The sequence below is a fragment of the Marmota flaviventris genome, chromosome 5 (assembly GCF_047511675.1).
Source record: "Marmota flaviventris isolate mMarFla1 chromosome 5, mMarFla1.hap1, whole genome shotgun sequence".
Lineage (NCBI taxonomy): Eukaryota > Metazoa > Chordata > Mammalia > Rodentia > Sciuridae > Marmota > Marmota flaviventris.
Genome location: NC_092502.1, coordinates 114039143 through 114065014, shown reverse-complemented (window position 1 = coordinate 114065014; position 25872 = coordinate 114039143). Strand labels below are relative to the sequence as shown.

The following is a 25872-nucleotide window of genomic DNA, read 5'->3' as shown; positions in this document are numbered from 1 at the left end:
AACTGATAATCCCTTTACAGAGTTGTTTGTGCATTAAAGACTACATATGCAAATTGCCCAGCCCAGCTGTCAATCTGTGATAAGAATGTAAAACATTATCATCATTTTTTTTAACATATGGCAAATGGACTCCACGATCTTCTGTCACACACAAAGGTTTTCGATCTCTTTCTCCCTAGATGAATTTATAAAACAAAGCCAACCTGTCATAATTACTAATTCATTTTACCAAATAGACCAAAGGAAATTGTAGCATCCCTCTAGTTCACTAACATATAAATTTGTAGTCCACTGACTGAATGGGGCTGGGTACCTGTGCCATCCAGTTGACAAGCACAGGTGTCCTTAGGCATCTAGATTATCCCAGAGCTTTATGGATTTACTTTCACTCATGATGTGACCTAAAAATAAAACCATGTCAACTGTAGATGGGTCTACTTTTAATTAAAAAGTGTCCAAATACAGTTTTAAGTGAAGAATTCTTTGAGTGGTAAACCTCCAACATTGGAATCTCCTATCACTATCCCAATAATCTCTCCAGTGTCAGTATAATAATTCTTGCTATCTCATCCTGCTGTCTCTCTGAGACAGAATTGGTTTCTTTTGTTCTGAGAAATCTGGTCATTGCTACCAGCACTTTGGTATCGATACCAGAGAGTAATCTTTGGTGAGGGTAGTGACCATATTAATATTTATTTCCTGTCCCCTTACATTCTCCCTTAATAACAGTGAGAGAAATTAACTTGTTTCATTTGTCAGACCAAAAAAAAAAAAAGATAGTGGGAATAAGTTTTTAAAAGACTATTTGTTTCTTTCTTTAAATCACATTTCTGTTTTTATTCATCAATACTGAGATTCTCAAACAAAACAAACACAAAAAAACCTGATGGTTATTTCAACATAAGATCACCAGGTAAAGACTTTTATTAGTCAGCATAATTTTATAAATAAAATTAGGAAAGGCCTTATCTTGGAATAAGGAAACCTTTGAAATTAAATAAATCCATATTTTTTTAAAAGAAAGATTAAAATTCCTCAAAATATCACTGATTTTAAAATTACTAGTCTTTGATTTCAAGCTAAAGTTTTAAAAATTCTTCAAATATTTTTGGGAAAAATTACTCACCTATTATCTCTCCATTGCAGTAACTCCCATTTCATTCTCAAACCAGGTATATACATTGTTTCACAATACAGCAGGAGGTATAAAACTAGCAGAATAAGGATTCCCCTATTCTGTAATTTTCCCATTTAATAAAAGATTTTTAAATTCTATTTGCCTATTTATATACTTCTAAATCATGACATAAAATCTTTGCAGGAACACTGATCGGGCTACTGAATACACAGAGGCTGAGCTGGCTGAAAATTTTAACAAATTCAATGCACAGTTTCTGGTGTATATGTCCATAGGTTCTGTCTCCCTCTGCCTTCCTTCTCTTCTGGTGTCCTGTTTGCTCCTAGCTCAGCCTTGACAGAGTTCTATTTTTATATAAGCATTTAATATAAGTAATGAAGTTTGTTCCAACAATACTTTTAAGTTGTATCCCACACAATTTGGTGTATTGTACTCTTGTTTTCATTCCAAAAAATAAGTATGTTCTACAATCTCTTGTGATTTTTCTCTTTGACCCATGCATTAACATAAACATGTATGCTTTAAGTTCTAAGTATTGGAGATTTTTCTAAAGATCTTCCCCATTATTTCTAGCTAGGGTTTGTTTTTTGTTTTGTTTTGTTTTTTGATTGGAAGATATACTTTGTATCTATTCAGTTCCTTTTAAACTCCTATGATTTATCTTATGACCAACCTTGGTGAATGTTTCATGTGCACTTGAAAAGAATGTTTATTTTGGTATTTGTTGGTGGAGTGATCTATAAATATCAACTAGATAAAATTTATCAATAGTGTTGTTAAGATCTGCATCCTCACTGATTTTTTTTTTTTTTTAATTTGGTCTGCCTGTTCTATTACTGAGAGAAAGAGGAAGTCTCTATATTTGCAGATTTGTCTATTTCTTCTTCAGTTCTATCAGTTTTTGCTTCATGTATTTTAAAACATTTTTTTAGGATTGTTATAACTTTTTAGGATTTTATTACTTTATCATTACATATTGTCCCTTGTTATCTTGACTAATATTCCTTGTTCAAATGTCTACTTTTTACTTAAAGTAGGCCTCTCATATAGATAATATGTAGTTGGAGCTTGTTTTGTGTGTGTGTGGATGTGTGGCACTGAGGATTGAACCCAGAACCTTTCTCATGCGAGGCAAGCTCTCTACCACTGAGATATACCCCCATCCTTCCTTTTTTCCATATTTTTTAATTGGTGCATTATAGTTATATATAATGGTGGGATTTGTTGTTACATGTTTGTATATGCACACTGTATAACAATATAATTTGGCCAATATAATTCTCCAGCATTTCTCCTTTCCCTCTTTCCCCACCCCTTTGTTCCCTTTCCTCTACGCTACCGATTTCCCTTCAATTTACATGATCTTTTTAAATTTTGAGATAAACTTAAGTTTGCCCAGCCTGGCCTCAAACTTGAGATGCTTCTGCCACAGTCTCCCAAGTAGTTCGGATTACAGGTCTGCACCACCATGCTCCCTGAGCTTGCTGGGTTTTAATCCTCTTGGATCATCTCTTTTAATTAGTGCTTATACTAATTGCATTTATGTTGCATGCTTAGAATATTCACATTTAATATAATTATTGATATGATAATATTATGCCCTATTTGTGTGTGTGTGGTACTAAAGATTGAACACAGGGGTACTCTGCCTCTGAGCTATAAACTACATCCCCATCCCTTTTTATTTTGAGAGAGGGCCTCGCTAAGTTGTTGAGGCTTGTTGTAAACTTGTGCTCTCCTGCCTCAGCCTCCCAAGTCACTGGGATTACAGGTGTGTACCATGTCACCCAACTTTTACATGTTCCATCAGTACTTTATTTTACCATTGTGTGGTCGGAGAGGGATTAAACCCAGGGCTTCTTGAGTGCTATCCAAATGGTATTTCCAGCCTCCATCTGTAGTTTTTCCTCACTTTTCTGCCTTTTGGGGGTTAGTTAAGGACTTTTATTTTAATATTTTTTAGATGTTGATAGACCTTTATTTTATTTATTTATATGTGGTGCTAAGAATCAAACCCCGTGCTTCACACATGCCAGGCAAGGGTGCTAACACTGAGTCACAGCCACAGCCCAAGTTAAGGATTTTTTATGGTTTAGTTTTATTTACACAATTGGTATATTATTTATATCTCTTTTAAAATTTTTGTTAATGGCTACCGTAGGGTTTATAATATACATCTTTGATTAATTAGGAATTGTCTTCAAGTAACATTGTACTGCACCTGACATGGAATACAAGGAACTTAAGGATATATTCCCAATTTCTCCTTCTTCTCATTTATGCCATTGTTGGTACTTTCACATAAACACCCAACACATTCCTAATGTTATTGCTTTATGTAGTCATTTTTTATTCAGAGAAACTAAAAATAAATACATTTTACATGTATCTTCATCTATTCCATTTTAACACTTCATTTCTTTGTAGATCCAAGTTTTGGACTAGTAACTTATCCCCTCTGTCTGAAGAACTTCCTTTAAAATGTCTTCCAGTTCAGAGCTGAGCATGGAAGTACATGCCTTAATCCCAGTAACTCAGAAAACAGAGGTAGGAAGATTGCAAGTTCAAGTCCAACTCAGCAACTTAGCAAGACCCTATCTCAATATTTTAAAAGTTCTGGGGATGTGCTCATTAGTAAAATAATTCAATCCTCAGTAACAAAAATAAATAAATAAATAAATAATGTTTATAAAGCCTTATCAAGCAACCATGGTCTGAAACTATGACCCAAAATAAACCTTTTATCCTTCTTTTAAAAAGGGGGGGGGGGCCTGGGGCTCAGCAATAGAGTGCTCGCCTAGCACATGTGAGGCACTGGGGTTCGATCCTCAGTACCGCATAAAAATAATAAATAAAATAGAGGTATAAAAAAAGGAAAAGAAACTATTAGAAAAAAATTTAAAAAAAGGTCTAATCATTCAAGCATATTGACACTGTAGTGTTTTAAATTTTTGTCGGTCTGAAAAGTCTTTATTTTTCTAGAAGATTTTTTATACAGTTTTTTTTTTTAGTTGGACACAATACCTTTATTTTGTTTATTTATTTTTATGTGGTGCTGAGCATTGAACCCAGTGCTTCACAGGTGTGAGGCAAGTGCTCTACCACTGAGCCACAACCAAGCCCCTTATACAGGTGTTTTCTTTCGGTCCTTTAAAGACATTATTCTGCTGTCTTATGACTTGTATAGTTTCAAATAAGAAGTCTGTTGTGATTCTTGTCCCTCTGTACATACTATGCTTTTTTCTTTTGACTGCCTTCAAGATCCCCTGTTATGGCTGGAGTTGTGGCTCTGTGGTAGAGTGTTTGCCTTGCATGCATGAGGCCTGGGTTTCAATCCCTAACACCAGTGGTACAGCAGGTAAGAGCCTCTGTTTACCACTCATTTTGGGCAGCTTCAATATATTTATGGTGGTGTGCTTTATCCTTCTTTGAGTTTCTTCTACCTGTGGTTTGGTGTTAATTTTAGAAAACTCTTGAGTATTATTTCTTCAAATGTTTCTTCTTTTCTCTCTTTCTCTTTCTAAGATCCCAGTTACACATATAGAATATCATTTGACATTACCCTGTGACTCTTGATGTTGTGTTCTGTTTTGTTTTCATCATCCTTTAAAAAAATTTTTTTATGTTAGGGTAATTTATTTTTTGGTTCAGTGATTATTTCCTTGACTGTGTCAAGCCTGCTTAATGAGTTTGTCAAAAGCATTCTTCATCTCTGTTACTGTATTTTCCATTTCTAGCATTTGTACTTGATTCTTTCTTAAAATTTTCAGCTTTCTGCAAAAATTATTCATCTAAGCTGGGCATGGTGGTACATGCCTGTAATCCCAACAATTTAGCAAGATCCTAAGCAATTTAGCAAGACCCTGTCTCAAAATGAAAAGTAAAAACGGCCAGGATGTGGCTCAGTGGTTAAGCACCCTAGGTTCAATCCCCAGTACTAAATATATATATGTATATATGTATCTCCATCTGCTGATATATAGTATCCACTGTTTCCTCCTTTTAACATACTGGTCTGAGTTAAACACTCCAATTGCTCCAACATCTTTGTCATTTCTGAATCTGGTTCTCTTGTTTGCTTTGCCTCCTGATAGTATATTCTTTTTTCCTTTGCATCTTTGTACTGCATTACTATTTTTTGAAAGCCAGACATTTGTATAGGATAGTAAAGGTTGAGGGAAATAGCTGTATGTCTAAAAATAGCCACATATTTTCTTCTGTGAGACTTTTAATATGAGGGTTTGATTCATTTAATAATCAAACTAGGTTTGACTACTAAATGCTGCCATGATTAACCTTGATAAGCTACAGCTTCAGTTTCCTCTGTCTTGTGTTTAGGATGGGGATTGATTTACCAGGGTTTTCTCAGTGTCTGTTTTAACCTCAATATTAAGGTTTCCCTTCGTGCTCAGTCTTAATCACAAAGTGAGCTCTGTGTCCGTGAGTCCTAGGAGTTGCTTCACCCTTGGCTGTAGGTCTGCACCCATGATGTATTTCTGCCCTTTCTCCAGGGGTGGAGGCTTTTTTTCTGTTCCCTTTTCTAGCTGGCAGTGGATTTTCACCACAGCTCTAAAAGCAATAGGATTCATTGCCCTTCTCCTAGAGCTTGGAGGCTTTCGTTCTGTAGGAGAGGTGAAGAGGACCCAAAGAGAACCTTCTGCCCTGATCACAGCAGCCTTTGCTTTCTCAGGGCTATCACCCTGCCCCTTGCCTCTTCTGTGTGCACTCATTGAGGTCTTGGAGAAGTCTTGCAAATGGATGCAAAATTTCCCTTGTCTCTAGTAGTTCCCTATTGAGGCTGACCTACCATCAACCTTTGGCAATTTGCTAAAACTTCCTCTTACTAATATCTTCAGTGTCTATCCTAGGTTAAAAAAAAAAAAAGTTTGCTGTCTTCCTCTCTCCTTGGAGGCACCAGTCCTAGATTGTGGGTTAGTTGGTTGCCCTTCAACCTCATTTCTCTGAAGGGTTCAAGAAAAGCTGGGATTTGCAGATTGTCCAGCCTGTCATTGTTGTTGTACAAACAACAGTCCTTTCCAGCTGTATGTCTAACTAGGAAGCTGGGAAACTTTTTTGTTGTTGTTTGTTTTAATTTGCATGGCATCAGCAGTGGGTACAGGGTGGGGGGAAAGGAAATAAGAGTCACTAAGAAAATATAGTACAGAGAAAAAAATACAAATAAAAAAATAAAACTGGGCTGGAGTCATGTATGGCTCAGTGGTAGAACGCTTGCCTGGCATGTGTGAGGCACTGGGTTTGATTCTCAGAACCATAGATAGATAGATAGATAGATAGATAGATAGATAGATAGATAGATAGATAGATGACAACAACTAAAAAATAAAAACAAAAAAGCTCTCCAAACCTGAATGCTATTCTTCTCACTTTCCCACCAGCAAAAAAGAAAAAAACCTACACTTAGACTGTGGTTTAATGGCATTTAGCTTTGGGAGAGACCATCATCACTCCAAGAATAAATGACCTCATAGTATAATTTATACTTTTTCCCAGGCTAATTAAAAGCACTCTATTTCCAAAAAGCCCTATCTTGTTTATAAAAGAAGCTCATTTAATTGTGACTACTGAGTCTTTCCTCCTCAAACAAAAGGAAAAACCTTTTTTTCTGGAGGTTAGTATTTTAGCAATTTTAGTTAGAAGGAAGAAAACTACCTAGTCAGTCAAATTGTATCTTTTATTTTAAATTTGCTTCAATATTATGTAATGTTTAGTGTCTGTATCTGAAGAAGAAAAGTAGGGGCTTATTAAAATAACTTGGACAGGACAGTGGATATCGCTCAGTAATAGAGCACTTGACTAACATTGGTTCAATCCCTAGTATTGGGTGGGGGGGGAGGACATTTACTGCCTACTAGGTGTAGTTTACATTCTTCGTATATGAGATTTTTCAACAAAAGAAATCTTAGTAATATAATCACCCAAAGTGATAATGGGGTTATTGTTTGCTTGGTTTTCATTTTTTTCATTTTAGCAAAACAGCCTGCTTTCTAAAAAGTGAATTCAGGGTTTGCAAGTGTTTTCTTCTGTTGAATATGGCTTAATGACTGGAGGAGGCCACACCAATACTGTTGCTAGAAAAGCTTTCATTCCTCACCTCTGTGTGTCTGTGGTTCCCAGGGAAGGAAAATACAATCATGCAGCATGCTTTGGTCTTCAACCTGGCTGCCTTCTCCCTGATGGGAACCGGATGATGTCTGTGGCTGCCCTTGTGGTAAACTTCTCACAGCCAGTAGCAGGTCGCCCCTCTCTCCTGAGGCATGATGAGGTGAGGACTTACTTCCATGAATTTGGTCATGTCATGCATCAGATCTGTGCACAGGTGAGTAATTTCTTTTTTCTAGTCAATTAGTTGCTGTAATAATATAAACATGTGCAAGAATTTCGTAGGCCTGTAAAAACACAGTTTCCCTTATCACGCCCTCTTTCACAACCTAATTTTTCTCAGAGGTTAATCCACCAATGAAAGAGCTTTGTGAATACCCACTGTGGAGAAAGAAAGACGACCATCATTAGGAAGTGTTACAAATACTGTGCTCTTTTCTTTTAAGTTTTTTCTTCTCTGTAGGAATTTGCTGTAAACCTCACAGATAAATTGTGCTATAATCTGTCCCTTCTGCTTATTAACGGTTTTTTCAGTTTGATGGCTTTTAGTCCTCTCAGGCCCCTTTACTCCTGTCCTAATAATAAATGTTTGTAACAGCTCCCTTATTAGCCTCAAATTTGAATCATAGACAATATGCTAAAACCATGCAGAGAATTTTCCAGGAAACATTTGTGTACGTGCAATGGATTAAAACTAATTTCTTTACTGCTGAAAATGAAAAGTACATTTATTTCAAAAAAAGAAAAGTGCATTTATCTCTAGGCCTGGGTTTCATCTCTAGCAATAATAATTATAATAATAATAAAGTATACTTATGATCAACTTTGCAATACAGTCCATTTAACTAAGCTCAAGCTATTCTGGTTAGAGCCTTCTGAACTTGCTAATGTTTAACTATTATTAACATGAAAAATCTTTGGTCAGATATTTAGCCTAATAGTTTAAATACACTGATATTAGCAGAAATGGAGGGACAGTTGTCTAAATTTGGAATCTGTGTCTATAAAAATAAACTTTTTAAGATAACTTTTTTACTACAATCATTTATTTATTTATTATTTATTTATTTATTTATTGGTACTGGAAATTGAACCCAGGGGTGCTTAACCACTGAGCCACATCCCCAGCCCTTTTTATTTTTATTTTATTGCTTAGAGCCTCAGTAAATTGCTGAGACTGGCCTTGATCTTGCAAACCTCCTGCCTTAGCCTCACCAGTTGCTGGGATTACAGGAGCATACCACCACACCCAGCTTATAATAGTTCTAAATTTACAAAAACGTTACAAAAATTGTCTATGTACTTCTTCCTGTTTCCCCTTAAACATGTTGCCTTACTGCAGTACATCTATCACAACTAAGAAGACAGTATTGTCACAGTATTCCTAATACCATGTTTTATTGGAATTTTACTAGATTTTCTCTAATAATCATTCTCTATACAGGGAGTCTTCCTAAATCATAGTACAATGTCCTCCTCATGAACACAAAAAATAATAATATTTTTGTTTTCCAACAGTTAATGCTTGGGTGTGACTATGCAGTAAAACATACTAAAGTATTGGAAGACTCATGTAAATAAACCCTGAATGGAGCAGCAACAACTATAGACAGAAGTATTTTGTGTTATCTGCATAAGTCCAAGAATGATGTTGCCTATGGTAACATGACATAATTTTCTATGACAAACACCTCCTTGGAAACTCCTAAGAAAGAAAGTAATATAACTTGGATTTACACGGTGGATCCTAGTATTTGTACTCTTGGAAATTTAAATTGTGTAAAAAATGCTTTTCAAAATGTGTACAGTGGAGGGGCTAGGATTGTGGCTCAGTGGTAGAGCACTCACCTAGCACGTGTGAGGCACTGGGTTCGATCCTCAGCACCACATAAAAATAAATAAAATAAAGGTATTGTGCCCAACTACAGATATATATATATATATATATATATTTTAATGTGTACAGTAGAGTTAGTTTTGAGGCTTGCCTAGTTAACAGTTTTTTGTTTTTATGAATCACTGGCAGGGAAACTTGAATAACAAGCAGAAAATGGAATATCTTGTTTGTTTTGTTCTCCTGGCCTGTGTGGGATCAGCTTTGGGCATTCTGTATCCTTAGCCCACAGAACAACCCCTATGTATTGTAATAATCAAGTATTCATCATTTCCCAAATACCATCACTTCTATTTGAAATGATTTAGTTCTCTCAACATCTTATCTTTATATATTAGTGCTTTCATCTTTTATTTAAAAAGCAGGGCTGAGGTATAGTACAGTGGTAGACTATGTGCTTACCACTCATCCCCAGCACCAAGCAAACAAACAACAATATTATAATTTAAATAAGTGGAAGAGAATAGGATAGAGGTCTATCCAGAAAAATAAGTCCTGATATAGCCAATTTTACCCTCTCTTTAACCCAGGAAAACTTTCAGTATAATCTAAACCTTCTTGCATAGATAATTTTAAAGTCTATTATCATGGCACTGGAGTTTCAGAAATAGTTATCATATGGAACTTCTATCAGTGTCCATTGTGTGGCTTGACATTTCCTTTAATTCTGATAACTCCAGGTTTCATTGTCTAAAATACTTTTATGAAACATCAAAACTTCTAAATTTTAGACTCATGGTATATTAGCTAGATTAGCTAAGATCCAATTATTTATTAGTACACATATAATGGTGTGCTTTTAAAAAGATGGATCCTCCCTGTTTTGGATTTGAAGACCCTATGAAAATCTGATTTAAGCCATGAGTACCCCTTCTACAAAAATGCAAACACCCTCAAGTACCCAGAATTATACACGGTGTTCTAAAGGCTCATGGACCCCTTGATATCCAGACTATAATGACTCCAAAGTTAAGAACTCCTGACATATAACAGTCTCCTTCTGGATATTGATTATTGGCTAGAAGTTTCACAAGGAAGTAATTTGGTGTCTTAATCACATTCATTAAAATATATAGTATTCTTCAAACAGGATTTTTTATTGCTTTTGATGATTGTTCTTTTTGCAGGCATAGTTCTCTTATCTTAGTATCATATGCTTACCAGGTATTCATGGTACAGTTCTCCACAATTCTCATTATTTCTTACATTATTTTTTCCCTCTTTTGTGTGTATGGTGTGTGGGGGGATGCTGGGGATTTACCTCAGAAGTGCTCTACCACTGAGCTATACTCCCATCCATCTTTCTTTCTTTATTTTTTTATTTTTAGACAGGGTCTTAGTAAGGCTAGCCTTGAACTTGCATCTTCCTGCCTTAGTCTCTCAAGTTGCTGGGATTACAGGTCGCCACTGCGACCAGCTTCTTACATTATTTTGATCCTTTGAGATACCTACTTTAATGCTGGAAAATATTTTTAATTTGATATTATGACATTATTATGTTCACTCATGTGTCAAATAGCCCAAATGTCATAATATACATCATGTTCACCAGTTTGGTGTCTTTCACTTGAAACAGTAGACTGTATTCAATTCTGGAAGTTTTGCCGAATCTCATCCATGAGCACAGTTTGTGTCATATGATGAATAGTGTTTGGTACAATCCTTTGCTTGGTCATCTCTTCATGAGATTATCTTTGAAAAATCTTTTTGTCTATTCATTCTTTTAAATGTCATGTAATATTTTAAGAACTTTTTAGTAATCTTATTTAGAGTCAATGATCACTACTTTGGTTTTTTGTAGGCACAGATCCATATATTGACAGCTTAAATAATAAGTTTAAAACCTTTTGTTCTGACAAAATGGATGGTAATGAATAAGAAAAACCATAATTTTTATGTTCAATAATACTGCTGACATCTGATAAATGTATAGTGAATAATAAATTTGCCATATGTATTCAGTACATCAGTTTTAGGACATGGTAGTTCACCATCTGAGTTCTCCACTGTGACAGATGTAATGACCAGAAGAAATCATTTGAGTTTGTCACAGCAATATTTAAATATGTTAGCAGGAACGTCCAGTTTTCAAACATGCAGATACGCTAGTTCAATGTGTCTGCTAGCTCATTTTTCAGGAGTTGAGTTTCATTCATATTTTCTTGAGTTTACACTGCAAGGTGGGTAATTTTGAAGATAACAACCAAGAGGAGATATCACAGGTATCTGTTCCTATTTCCTGATTTTATTGTGGTTTGGGCTCTCAGTAATCACTGGCCTTTGGAACTTCTGTAGAATAGAAGAAAATGCCTTTACTAATGTCCATTGTGGTGCCTTTGTTAGGTTGTGCATTAAGAGCAGTAATGAGCATGCCTGTAATCCCAGGAATTCAGGAGGCTGAGATAGGCTGAGGAAAGAGGATTACAAGTTCAAGGTCAGCCTGGGCAATTTAGGTAGACCCTGTCTTGGAATAGAATTAAAAGGAAAAAAAAAAAAAAAAAAGCGTTGGGGATATAGTTCAGTCGTAGAGTGTTTTCCTAGCATGAATAAAGGCTGTGGGTTCAATCCCCAGTACTATGTTTTTTGAAAAACAACATAATGAGTTTTGAACTGTAAAGATAATTTTTTTAAGGAAACTTTAGGCTTCTTAACTAAACATGAGAGGGACAAACCATCAGAAAAACTTGGAATTATGTGATTTGAAATAATCTATAAGCTTGATCAAAAGACTAATAGTGCATCTTGGTGGTTTTTTGTTTGTTTGTTTTAGTTGTAGTTGGACACAATACCTTTATTTTATTTATTTTTATGTGGTGCTGAGGATCGAACCCAGGGCTTCGCACATGTGAGGCGAGCTTAAATGGTATTATTCAGAGGGGCACACTGGTGTTATGACAAGAACACTGGATTAGCCTCCCATGGTGTCGCGTACCAGTAGTCCCGCTACTCTGGAGGTTGAGGCAGGAGGATCACAAGTTCAAGGTCACCTGAGCAATTTAGCAAGATCCTGTCTCAAAATAAAAAATAAAAAGGACTGGGGATGTAGCTCAGTAGTACAGTACCCAATTCTCAGTGCAAAAAAAAAAAAGGAAGAGAAGAAAGAAAGAATACTAGATTTAAAAGCATCTGTACTTTGTGGGTCTACCTGTATAACTTTTGGCAAGTTATCTGACCACTTTGACCATCTTATTTTTCTTATTCATAAAATGGAACAACAGTGATTTTCTTATCTACTTACTTCATTTTGGGGGAAATTAAATAAATATGTGGAAAAGTACTTAGAAAAGCATAAGTATTTGAAGTATTCTCTTAAAAAAATTTATTTTGAAGTATTCTTATAATCATGCTTATGTATAATTCAATCCTTTGGGGATTAAAATTGGGGGAAAAATTTCATGAGGCAGTTCTATGAAGCAGTTCAGTGGGTGTCCAAAGAAGACCTGAGGAAGGTGATTGGAAACCGTCAGGGCTGTAGCTGTGTTTGGTTTGTCTTGATGATTACTCCCTACTTAGAAGTCTGATTCCTGAAGCAAGATCAGAAATGAGCAGTTTAGAGTATTGGGAATGGTGAAGGATTAGGATTAGATGTAGAGAAATACATTAACATTAACACTAAGGAGTAAATACTTGGAAGAAGCCAAAGACAAGCATGGTCATACCTGAACAGGCAGACTGAGAGGCCAAGAATGAAAGCCAAGAATACCGAGCATGGACTGTGTGCCAGGCAGTGTGCACAGTGCTTTGAATCCATTCATTCATTTTATCCTCGCGGTACTTTCTGAAGCAAGTACTATTATTTTCTCCATTTTCCTGTTCTTGTCATTCTCATTCTGTGCACTAGAGGCAGCACTGTTGCACATGGTCTGAATTGAGTCTCCTGTGTATATACTCCTGTTGGTTGGTCTTCTTTCTCCTTCATTATTAAATGGTATTCTAATAATAATATGCAAAGAATTGTTTTATCTAGTTTCTCACTGTGTAGGTTGACATAGAAGTTGAGGTAAAGTAAGCTGCTTATCAGCAATCTTGTGGCATCTGCAGTGGCCTTACCACCCTAGGTCCAGCTCCTTCACACAGTCACAGTTTATGACTTTTTAACGTCAGACATGCTTTCTTTCAGAATCTTTTCCTCAATTTTATTTGTTATTTTATATATATACAAGCACAACATTTATGTATACATAGAATAAATGCTAATAACTAACATTAGAAACCAAAATGTGAATCTACATAATATTTATTTCTATTTGGGAATATGCTTATTTCTATTATTTGCTTATTGCATTTTCTACGTGTATTGTTTTTTTAAATAATTAGAAAAGTATATTTTAGAAAAATGTTCAGTTGTTCAGTTGCCAGATGTAATGGCACACACCTGTAATCCCAGCTACTCGGAGACTGAGGCAGGAGGATCACAAGTTCAAGGCCAGTCTCAACAACTTAACAAGACTCTGTCTCAAAATAAAAAATTTTTAAAAATTGAAAAGGGCTGAGAATGTAGCTCAGTGGTAGAGCACTTGCCTAGCAAGAGTAAGGTTCTAGCTACTATCCCTTGGGGTAAAGCAGAATCATTGATTAATTGCTGTGACTGTATTGTAGGCTAGAGTTCAAAAAAAAAGAAAAGTAACTGTATCTGGAATGTTTCGAGTTTAGCTTGAGGCCATAAAATGCAAAAATTTTAAAAATGAAAAGCATGATATTGTTAAGTAAAATGACAAAGATTAAATGTTAAGTATTCAAAGAAGACTGAGTAGTAGAGAGGTGATTTTAGGCTGGAGGCTGAGGGCAGGTCATGAGAGTAAGAGAAACTATCTGAGAGTTGTTTCAGTTTGGGAAGCATTTTTCCCATAGTTTCATTCACTTCACAAGTGTTTATTGAGCACCTCCTATTTTTTGTGTATGTGCTAGGAAAAGGTACACTCCCTAACCTTCTTAGCATTTGAATTGGAAAAAGTACTTTTATTGATTTTCATCTAAAAAGAAGCAATTTATTTTTTTCTTTTATTTATATATGACAGTGGAATGCATTACAATTCTTATTACACATATAGAGCACCATTTTTCATATCTCTGGTTGTATATAAAGTATTTTCACACCAATTCGTGTCTTCATACATGTACTTTGTTTTTTTTTTTTATACATGTACTTTGGATAATAATGATCATCACTTTCCACCATCATTTCTAACCCCATGCCCCCTTCCTTCTCCTCCAACCCTATGTTCCCTCTCCCTATCCCACTATGAATCAGCTTCCTTATATCAAAGAAAACATTTGGCATTTGGTTTTTTGGGATTGGCTAACTTCACTTAGCATTATCTTTAAAAAGGAGCAATTTAAATAAGAAGTGCTTAGTTAGGAAGGTATAACTAGTTTGGAGACAAGCCTGTGAATTTAATTTGTAGTATTCAAGATTTCTCCAAATTATCTGTTCATATATCCTTTAAATGGTGGTGGGAAACTGACCTGTTGAACAGCAGGGCTGTTGTGAAGAGTAATAATAAAGCTAAAGTGTTATTCATATCCTCTTTTTAAAAAAATATTTTTTAGTTGTTGATGGACCTTTATTTATTTATTAATCTATATGTGGTGCTGAGACTTGAACCCAGTGCCTCACACATGCTAGGCAAGCGCTCTACCACTGAGCCACAACCTCAGCCCTCATAAACTCTTTATTACTACTATTACTTTCAGTGATTGCTAGATATGTATGAAGTTAAAATTGTGATTTTTGTGGGAGGAGATGGTATTGGAGATTTAACCTAGGGGCAATTTACTACTGAGCCACATTCCCAGCCCTTTTTATTTTTTATTTTGAGACAGAGTCTCACTAAGTTGCTAGGGCATTGCTAAATTGCAGAGACTGGCCTTGAACTTGCAACTTTCTGTCAGCCTCCCAAACCACTGGGATTATACGTTTGCACCAATGCACCCAACTGTAACTGATTTTTTAACCATCTATTTATGGCAAAGTCTAGTAGATAGTAGCCTTCCCCCCCCACCCCCAGTTCTTGCTCTCTTACATTAATTTCTCCATTATGCCTGAATTTTAGGGGTAGATCAAACAGATGAGGATATGGAATGACTGCTACTAAATCAGTAGTGGATCAGACAGCCACAGTCAGTTCTTTTGAGGCCTGTCCTTTTTCCTGAACACAGTACACTTACTGATTTCAGCAGTCGCCTTTTCTTTGAGTTGGGATTTGCTATCATGAAAATAATACTTAGTTGGAGCCACTAAAAGCAACCAGTCTCTTTATTGGGACAATAACTTGCAATACTTTGGCCTTTAAATACAGTAAAAGTTCACGTGACTTTTTATTTTAGTTCAGTTTCTGTCATTTTGCTCCAGCTCTCAGTGCAGAGTATAAATTGACAGGTTAATCTGTGGCCTCAAGTCATCTGTTTAAAAGTCTGAAGTGGAATATATTTTTGGCATCTTATTGTCCATTTAAAAGATAATAAAGAAAAATCTCATGCCTAGACAATTTTCTTCCTCTTAGGAACTTCTATCCAGGGCTGGGATTGTGGCTCAATGGTAGAGTGCTTGCCAAGCACATGGAGGGGCATTGGATTGAATCCCCAGCACCACATAAAAAACTAAATAAACAAAACACAGGTTATTGTATCCATCTACAACTAAAAATATTAGGGGAAGAAAAAAAAAAAACTTCTAACCAAACAGGAATCTAAGTTTACTTTGTTTTCTAGGCTTTAATTTTGAAGGCATTTCCTGCACCAGATGTGTTCTAAAACTTGTTGAAGTATCATCTGCAAAATCATTTGTAGTTGGGTTACTTTGGGAGAGGGATTTGTTGTTGTTTTGTTTTTTCTTTATAAATTATTCAGTTTTATCTAGGAGGTATTTTAGTATCAATAGCTATCATGGCCCATAAACTATTTTCAACACCTTCAAATTGATCCTACTGAAAAGTACCTTTTTGGGGGGTGGGGTACAGGGAGGTATGGAGAATTGTACCCAGGGGAGCTTTACCACTGAACTACATCCACAGCTCTTTTTATTTTAAAACAGAATCTCACTATGTTGCTGAGGCTGCCCTCAAATTTGCAATCCTTGGGCCTCAGCCTCTCAAATCATTGGGATTACAGGAGTATGTCACCACATCCCGCCTATATAAAGTAGCTGTTAAAGTTATTTAAATTATAACTTAAAAACTGGTTTTTAGCTGTTTTGACTTCAGGCCCCATCAGACTACTAGATCCCAAATCTTGCTTTCTGTGTGGACATACACAATGTCTGACTGTGGATGTCTTTGTCTTGAGAATTTAGTTGTTTGCTACAAATTGAGCCTTTGAATTCTTTAGGTTCTTTGTCCTCCTCATTTGAAAACTATTCAGATGATGTTGCCCAAAGGGCTCAGAGAGAAACACCATGACTGACTTTTGGGAAATTAGTAAGCAGTAGGGCTATTTTTAGCTCTTACTCCTTGCAAACATTTCCTTTTGTTCTTTAGAAGACATTGTTGATCTATTCATTCATCAGCTGTGCCCCCCCCCCCAACACACACACATAACAACAAGACTTCAGGGTAGAATAAGCCCTCTCTACTCTGTGCAGCATAACTGTATTGATTCCTATTTTATCCAATTTTGACTCTAACTCATAAGTTACTCATTTGTTTGCATTTTTCTGGATACTGAATAGCATCCCCCCAATACACCACACAGACACACACTTTTGTTGTTATTTGGGGTTGATTTGACTGAAAAATATTCCCACAAGCAGGGTATATAAAGTTTATGGTTTTGTCATACTGTATGGTGATAACCTATGGTGTGATTTACCATTATTTGCTCTGTTAGTACCTATCTTAATAAATGTATAAAATTATGCAGTTAGTAGTGCAGAATCCCAGCTCTCAGGGTATATGCCTGGGGTATGAAGGCTGGCTTCTATGTCTCAGTCTTATGTTTGATCTTTCAGAAGTCTTCCAGTGTTCGAAAGAAGCCCACTGAAACTTCACTTTAATTCTTCATATAAGGGGGAAGTTTGATGTTAGACTTTTCTGTTTTAGATCTCTTCTAAGAGGACTTAGTCATTTTGCATATTTTAATTTAACACTTCTCTTTCCACTTTTCCCTAAGAGAGAGATGCACTGTAGCATTTGTGGTAAATATTATAGGTTATGGAGTCAAATCACCTATTTCAAAGCCTTGTTCTGCTGTTAATGTCTATGTACCTCAGTTGCCTTATCTCAAAAATGAAGATAATGGTACTGCTTCATACAGTTGTTTGGGGATTTACATCAGATAATCCATGTAAAGAGCCTAACCTAATGCCCAACTTAGTAAAGTCTCAATGCATGTTGGTTGTAATAATTATTGTATAACATCATTTTATCTGTAATATAGGGTATAATCTTAGAATACCAGAATGAGGCAAAGTACTCCATTTCTAGGGACCCTTGCCTCTGTCCCTGTAAGCATTTTTTATTGGAATGTCCTCAACAGAGGTGGCCTAGTTCCAGAGCCTAGTGAATTTAGTTTCCCTTAGCCCTCCAGTATTTGCAGCTCTTCATATCTAGAATCAGCACAATTATAATAGGAAGTCAAGCAAAACGTGTTTTTGCATAAAGAGGGGAAGGCAGAATGTGTGATGGCGTTCTGACATCTGTGCTTCTGCCCTGGGCCAAAAGCAGAATGGTTGTTTGCTGCTGATTTGGAATCCCATCTGCTGCCTTCTCAGTGCTTAGGTCCCTCTTCTTGTCCCCCCATGTAGAGCCCCAGGGATGATGAAGTCTGGGAAAGAAGGTTGAAATATAAGACATGAAAGGGAAAGTGAGATAGAGGTTCGGGAGAAGATGCGCAGAATGACAGACCCCCACTCTACCGATGACCCACTCATGGCAATGCTGTCTTTCTCTGCCAGTGACAGTTTTACAAGTGTGCTGTAGACAGTGTGAAGGACACGCTAGCCTGAAAAAATAAATAAAAACAAAGGGGGGGGGGGGCTAGCCTGTTCCAGTACAGCTCCATCTTTGTGCTTGAGAGCTTTTATGACCTCTGATTCAAGTATTTATTAAACTAAGTTTTTTAAAACTCTTTTAAACATTTTTATTTTTAAGCTCTTAGCCCAGGCCTTATATTTTTACAATGGGTACTTTGACTTTTGAATATATTCTTTCTGTTTTCTTAACAGCATTTAACTCACCCCACTGCCAACTAATTTACATACTATCTCCCACTGAAGTAACTTCTTATTTTGAGGTATCATCTTCTGCCCATCCTGAGAGGTCCCAGTCAGGCTGTCCACAACATGATTATCTTAGAACCACTGATTTCAAGGGTAGGACACAAAGCATCACACACACACACACACATACACACACACAGTGTCAGTCGAGAATGTTGTAACTTAACTCTTTAATGACTTAAGCTTGAGTTAGCTAACAGTAGAGTGATGAGTTCCCCAGAAAGGCATGTATTGAGTAAACACAAGTAAGCAACTTATGTTTACACAAGGAGCTAAGGAGATTACTTGTCTTATGATATCTTTATTTTTAATGGAAAATTCTTTGAAACTATAGTTTTATTTTCAAAATTTAACGTTTGCTTTTAACTTAGACCTATTTTTTTTTTCCTGCTTAGGATTTCCTAGTGATTGTTCCAAGTTTGTCTATAGTTCAAACGAATGGAATAATACTTTAATATGGAGTATTCAGAGGCTGTTTTTCATGTTGTTTGGCTACTGTATTTTTACTTCAGTTTGAGGTTATTTCAACACTTCATTCACAAACACAGTTGGCTCTGATTTTGCCTTAAGTTTTAGTGTTCCTTAATTATAATTCATTGCATATGTAGTTTTTATGCTAGGCTTTACAAAGTACCTCTGTTTGCATTCTAGACTGAGTTTGCACGATTTAGTGGAACAAATGTGGAAACTGACTTTGTAGAGGTACCATCACAAATGCTTGAAAATTGGGTGTGGGACATTGATTCCCTCCGAAGATTGTCAAAACATTATAAAGACGGAAGCCCTATTACAGATGATCTGCTTGAAAAGCTTGTTGCTTCTAGACTGGTCAACACAGGTATGAGTTGTTATTTTAGAAAAGGAAAATAAATGAGAATAGCTTAATGTAGAATTCTTGGCCTCTTCTTCTGTAGGACTTATGTTCCCTTTTATATTGATGGTATCCTGAGGGTGCTAATATGCAGAGAGAGAACTCTAAATATATTGGAAGAGGAAATCATGGGATTATCTGGGGCGGGGGAAACAATCTCCTTTTAAATCTTAAATTCATTAAGATATCTTGGTCCATTTGATGATATGTACTACTGGAATCAGTGTTTGAAATCTCAGATCTTGTAATGTTAGAACACATAGTTCTCTCTTTTCCAAAATATGGTTAAACATTCTTACATCTAGGTCTTCTGACCCTCCGCCAAATTGTTTTGAGCAAAGTTGATCAGTCCCTCCATACCAATACATCGCTGGACGCCGCAAGCGAATATGCCAAATATTGCACAGAAATTCTAGGTGTTGCAGCTACTCCAGGTATGTAAATCCTGTAACTTGAGTTTATTTTGCTTGTGAAGGAAGTGTAGGGCATACTCCTCACACTGCAGGGGAGGTGAAGTTATTCAAAAAAAGCTAAATTTATTTATTTCTATAATAATCAGGCCATGACTTTCAGATGAGCATACTGTGTCCCTGTGAGTTACCCTGTCCAGATGTGCTCAAAGGAAAGGTGGCTCCAGATTCACAGCATTTTAGTGTAATCAGGCATGAGCAATTGGCCTCCACCCAGGAGCTGAGAGAGCCATTCGCATTTGGCAGCACCGGTCTGGCTTCTCCTTCCCTGTATGTACCCTGACTTCCCTCTGATTTTCAGTAAGAAATTGGCAGAGGGGTGTTTTTAGAGAGAAACTTGAATTTCTGCTTTGTTTCTGATTCTGAGTTCAATTAAGGCACTGGACTCACTGATAGTTTCTAACGTGAAACATGGGATTTGTTAGAGGATATGTGAGTTTGTGTGTCTATGTGTCTGTGTGTTGGTTTTGTTTTTGTGGTGCTGGGGATTGAACCCAGGGCCTCATGCATGCTAGGTGAGTACCTAGTCCCTACGTGTTTATGTTTTAAGCCAGTATATAGATGTACTTTGATATGTAGTAAGATGACTTTTTTTCACCTAGGAAATTGTTACTAAAATGAATCAGCCACATTTATGGAGATAATAAAGATAAGAACAGTCATTTGAGTCATTCTAGCCTCCTTACTTCCTGTGGTGATCTGTTTAGAGTAAACCATAGAGCAACTTTGTGCCTCCAGACACTTTAACAAAATCCTTCTTAAAGTAGTCCTTAAGATAGACTGACTCCGTAAAGCTTTTTTCACTTTATAAGAGTTCTTTTTCAGACAACTTAAAACAAGTACCATTTTATTCTGAGACATTTTAGACATTAAAAGGTATGGCAACCTGGTGCCTATAATCCCAGCAGTTAAGGAGGTTGAGGTAGGAGGATCATGAATTTAAAGCCAGACTCAGCAAAAAGCAAGGCACTAAGCAACTCAGTGAGACCCTGTCTCTAAATAAAATACAAAAAAGGGCTGGGGAGGTTGCTCAGAGGTCCAATGGCCCTTAGTTCAATTCCCAATACGCCCCCCCCCAAAAAAAAAAAAAAGGTGTGGCAAAGGGCCACAGGTATAGGTCAGTGAATAGAGAGCTTATTGCGTGTGCAAGGCCCTGGGTTCCATCCCCCCACCACACACACACACACACACACACACACACACAAATGTAAAAAGTAGCATTAACATTAGAGTATTTTTAAGACACATAGGTTTCTATATCTAAGGAATAAGAAAGGGTTGAGCAAGAGGTGGGTGTGGACAAAGCCCCTGAAACTATTGTTAGGCATTCCAGAGCTTGGGTGAAACCAGCTCTAAGGTTGATCCATTGATAGGAGAGAAGTTTGTAAACATCTTGGCCAAGGGCACACTTAAACCCAGGAGTACTAGAGGTGAGATCTTATCATTCACTCTCTCCTCCCACAGCTGGACTCCCCAAAGGGAAACTTGAGCTGGCTGAAACCTGGTAATTAACCCTTTTATCACATTGATTGAAATGTATCTTCTTTTTTTAAAGGCACAAATATGCCAGCTACTTTTGGACATTTGGCCGGGGGATATGATGGCCAATATTATGGATATCTCTGGAGTGAAGTGTTTTCCATGGACATGTTTTACAGCTGTTTTAAAAAAGAAGGGATAATGAATCCAGAGGTATTGTGTTTTTCTTTTTCCTTTTGTAATTTTTTAGTTGCCCTTGCTTCTTTAAATTCTAGTACAAAATGTTTACGACATCTAGACTTTACAGCAAGAGGTATGGTAACAGCTTTTAACTTTAAGGTCTTGCATCTTCCCAAATCATCATACATCATTAAGTTACAGTGTACAAGTGATTAACTCTAATTCTGTAGGTTTAAAAAAAAAACCTACTGCATTTTCTTGCTTATTAACATTCCAATATATTGCATAATTAAAAACTCAAAGCCTTGTTTATGCATCTGAGAATTTATAGCTGCTAGTTTTGACATGTGCTTTACAGTATTTTTGTTTTATAGAAGGCTGGGAAAGAAAGGTAAACTTCTTGGTGATGTAAATGGTCTCCCTTTGTTTTGATATTCTTTACAAACTTTCTTTGTACATTTTCTGTGGGAGGCACCCTTTTTCGGTGGCTGGCGTACTCCACCTACTACACAGTTTGTGACCTAAATGCCTTTAGGTAACTGAAGCTGCTTCATTAGCCTGAGCTGTTCCATCCTATGCTTAGTGAGTTGACTGCCAGGTGGCTGCCAGCCAAACCTTCCTGTGTTACAGCCCCCTGGCCTCATGCTTACTGAAGACTCAGCTGTCAGATTATTTCTAAGGCTGAAATATTTTCCAGTATGTTTTTAAATTCTGTTTATTCATAAATCAGAAGAACAAACTCAAAATCAGACTCTCTGTATTTCAATTAACTGATTTGTGCTCTGATCTCTTTTGTTTCTGAATTGCAAAGTACCTCTCTCTCTCTCTCTCTCACACACACACACACACACACACATATTAAATACATTGGTGTAATTTAGATCACTATTCCCTCAGTGCTTTTTCTCCTAAAGGAAAAAAAAAAAACTGTATGGAACCCACATCCTATATACTCACTATTCTTTCCAAGCACTTTACCTCCCATTCCACCCCACCAGTCTGATAGATCCCTTTAAGTCTCCTTCCATTAAGTAGCCAGTCCATTTACAAAGGTCAGTTTCTAACTGTTGTTCTCAGGCATTCTCACTTCTGCATGATCATCAGCCAGTACCTAGCCTTTCATTAATCTGCATCTCATGAAAAGATGGTGCCTTTGGAATTCAGCATCCTAGAAGATTGTATGACTTCATTAACCTACACTACTACAAAAGTTATAGTCTCCGATCTGAACTGATCACTCAGTGATTTTCTGTGGTCCTACTCCTTTCCACCTCAGTAATTTCCTCCAAGTCCCCATCAGCTTACTTCTCTGTCAATAGAGGAGATCCTCTGTATTAAGAAAGTTGGGCTGGGGTAAAACTCAGTGGTAGAGCACTTGTATAGCATTTGTGAGGCCCTCAGTTTGTTAGGCCAGCACTGATTTAAAAAAAAGAAAAGAAAAGAAAATTAAGATCATTGAAAGTGAATACCTTAGTCTTTCTTTCTTTTTACAGGCTGAGTGTCCCTTATCGAAAATGCTTGGCATCAGAAGTGTTTCAGTTTTGAAGTTTTTCCAAATTTGGGATATTTGCATAGACTTTAGTGATGGAACTAATTTGAAAATCTGAAATTCAAAATGCTCCTCAATCCAAAACTTCAAAAGTCATGTCATCACTCAAGAAGTTTTGGATGTGGGAGCATTTTGGATTAAGGATTTCTAGGTTAGGGAAACTCATCCTATACTTCAAAAATACTTATCTCCCTCCTCCTGTCTTAACTCCAAGCCTTACTGGTTTGTCATCTTGGGGAAAAAACTTGTTGCCAACTCTGGTCACTTCAGTCAGTGCTACTGTTCCATTGTTCTTTTTACAGCCTAATTTCTTGATGTGAGAAACAATCTTTGAAGACCTCAGTTTCCTGGCTTTACCCCCACCACCTGAACTGGGAAGTTACCTGCCTTCCCACCAACTACAAGGGCCTCAGCCCCTTTTTCCTTGCCCCCTGCTTCTGGTTATCCCTCTTTGCTCACAGCTCTTAGTAATGCAGTCAACCCCTGCCTCACCTCCCAGTACTCCCTGTGTCACACAGCTTTGTGCTCCCATAGCACATTTGTTTATTCTGTTTACACCTAAAGCATTGCCTTCTTTGTCTTTACCTTTCAAAATTCCTACCATTGTTAAAAGCTCCACTCCAAAAATCACTCATTTATGAAATCTTCCAGATCATCTAAACCAAAAACCAAAAGTGATTTTTCCATCCTCATAACATGAGAGTAGCTTTGGCATAGAGGAAGGGTTTCAAATACTAAATATTAAACATTCTTAAATATTTAATATTAACTATTACATAGATTGAAATTTTTAATTTTAAAATATGATTAGAGATGGGTGCAGCAGTGCAGGCAGGTAATCCCAGTGGTTCGAGAGGCTGAGGCAGGAAGAGGATCATAAGTTCAAAGCTAGCCTCAACAACTTAGGAAGACCCTGTGTCAAAATAAAATATAAAAAGGGTTAGGGAGACTGGGGGTTGTGGCTGAGTAGAGTGCTTGCCTACCATGCATGAAGGTTCAATCCTCAGCATCACATAAAAATAAAATGAAGGTATTATGTCTACTTACAACTAAAAAGTGAACATTTTTTAAAAAAGGGGTAGGGATGTGGCTCAGTGGTTAAGCACCCCTGGGTTCAATCCCTGGTACCAAAAATAAATAAATAAATAAAATATGATTAGAAAAAAGTACATCAGCTGGGCGTGGTAGCTCATGCATGTAATCACAGCAACTCAGGAGGCTGAGGCAAGAAAATTACAAGTTCAAGGCCAGCCTCAGCAACTTAGTAAGATCCTGTCTCAAAAGAAAAAAATTAAAAGGGCTTGGGGATGTAGCTCAGTAGTAAAGGTCTCCTGGGTTCAGTCCCCAGTTCTAAAAAAGAAAGAAAGAAAAAGAAAAATGCTTATCAAAATGTTGGCAGTAGCTATCTTTGGGTGGTAAGTTTATCAGCAATTGTTAACTTTTTTTCAATACTTTTTAATGGAACATTTTCTCAGTTTTACGTTGTGCCTAGTTGTTTTAGAAATTGAAAACTAAATAGCCACACATGGTAGCACACACATGTAATCTTAGGGACTCAGGAGAGTGAAGCAGCAGAATTACAAGTTCCTGGCAAGCCTCAGTAACTTTGCAAGACCCTACCTCAAAAGAAAAAATAAAAAGGGCTGGGAGTGTAGCTCAATGGTAGAGCACCTCTGAGTTTAATCTCCAGTACCAGAAAAAAAAAGGAAACTTTTATGGTGTAAAGTAATGCTCAGTTGGTCTGAAGTCATAGAAATTAGAGCAATCATAGTACATTATGCCGATTTTCTTGTCTCAGGGTCTCACCCTCCCTAATGAGTATTTGGATCATTTTGGAAAGATAGCAGGGTCCCCTTCAAGGAGTTAGTCAGTGCTATTAGGGCTAGTAGAAATCATTGGTTACACAATACAGAAGTGTATCTGCAGGCCTTCTCTTTTCGTTTTGTTTGGCTTTTGAACTGGGGATTGAATCCAGAGGTGTTTTAGTCCTTTTTATTTTTTTATTTTGAGACAGGGTCTCAGCAGTTGCTGAAGCTAACTTTGAACTTGGGATCCATTACCTCAGACTTCAGAGTCACTGGGATTACAAGTATGCACCACTGCACCCAGCTGCAGGCCTGCTCTTATAACCTCTTGCTATTCTGTAGACAGATGCCAGGATCTGCTCTGAGAACTGTTTCCAATCCTATCAAGCTAATCATTGAGAAAACACTAACAGGAGGATCAAATAGAAACCCACAACATTCTGAATACCAAATGGTAGCTGTAGAATATTTTATGGTACAGTTGTTTTTATTCTGCTTTGAAGGCCTGAATCAGAGTATTATAACTGGCCACTTATCTATCATAGCCTAACAATTATCTGTGTTTTTATCTGTAGTTTTTACATAATTCTTAATTATATGTAGCTATCACATTTTAACTGGTTAATTTACTAAATATTACCTAAAGTAATGGAGAAGTTGTCTTATTATCAAATATAACTTTTACTTCCTCAACTGTTCTCTTAAATAACTGTGGAAGAACTATTTGTGATTAACACTTTTCCAGCAAGCACTTGACACTGTGTAAGGATATCTTTTTTTAGTTGTTGTTGGAACTTTATTTATTTATATGTGGTGCTGAGAATCAAACCCAGTGCCTCACACATGCTAGGCAAGAGCTCTACCACTGATCTACAACCTCAGCCCTTCAAGGATATCTTTAAGGTCACCAAATATAATTTCAAAATTCAGCAGCTAATCACAGGGTTGAAAAAAATGGGGGTGCATTTTAACTAGGGCCATTTCTTTTTATAAGGCAACTTCATTGTGGGAAAATTTCCTAAGAGGTATAATAGACATTGTGGATTCAAAGGCAATTTTATTGTTGAGCCAGAATTTTCTTCCTACTCTTTTGCATTTAGAGAAATTGCTAAGCTTTGTTCCTTCCATCAGTGAAGGGAAGTATAACCAAGT

At 36.7% G+C, this 25872-nt stretch overlaps 1 protein-coding gene across 2 annotated transcripts in view; it reads left to right on the top strand.

Annotated features, from left to right (window-relative positions):
• Positions 1-25872, top strand: part of Nln (neurolysin) — a 108018-nt gene that overhangs the window by 73380 nt on the left and 8766 nt on the right. The window contains exons 9-12 of one of the 2 annotated variants that reach the window (XM_027951604.2): positions 7274-7475; positions 19018-19204; positions 19543-19671; positions 21263-21399. In XM_027951604.2, the coding sequence (XP_027807405.2) occupies positions 7274-7475; positions 19018-19204; positions 19543-19671; positions 21263-21399 (655 nt within the window). The remainder of the gene's footprint in view (positions 1-7273; positions 7476-19017; positions 19205-19542; positions 19672-21262; positions 21400-25872) is intronic. The other variant, XM_071612556.1, reaches the window with a different exon arrangement.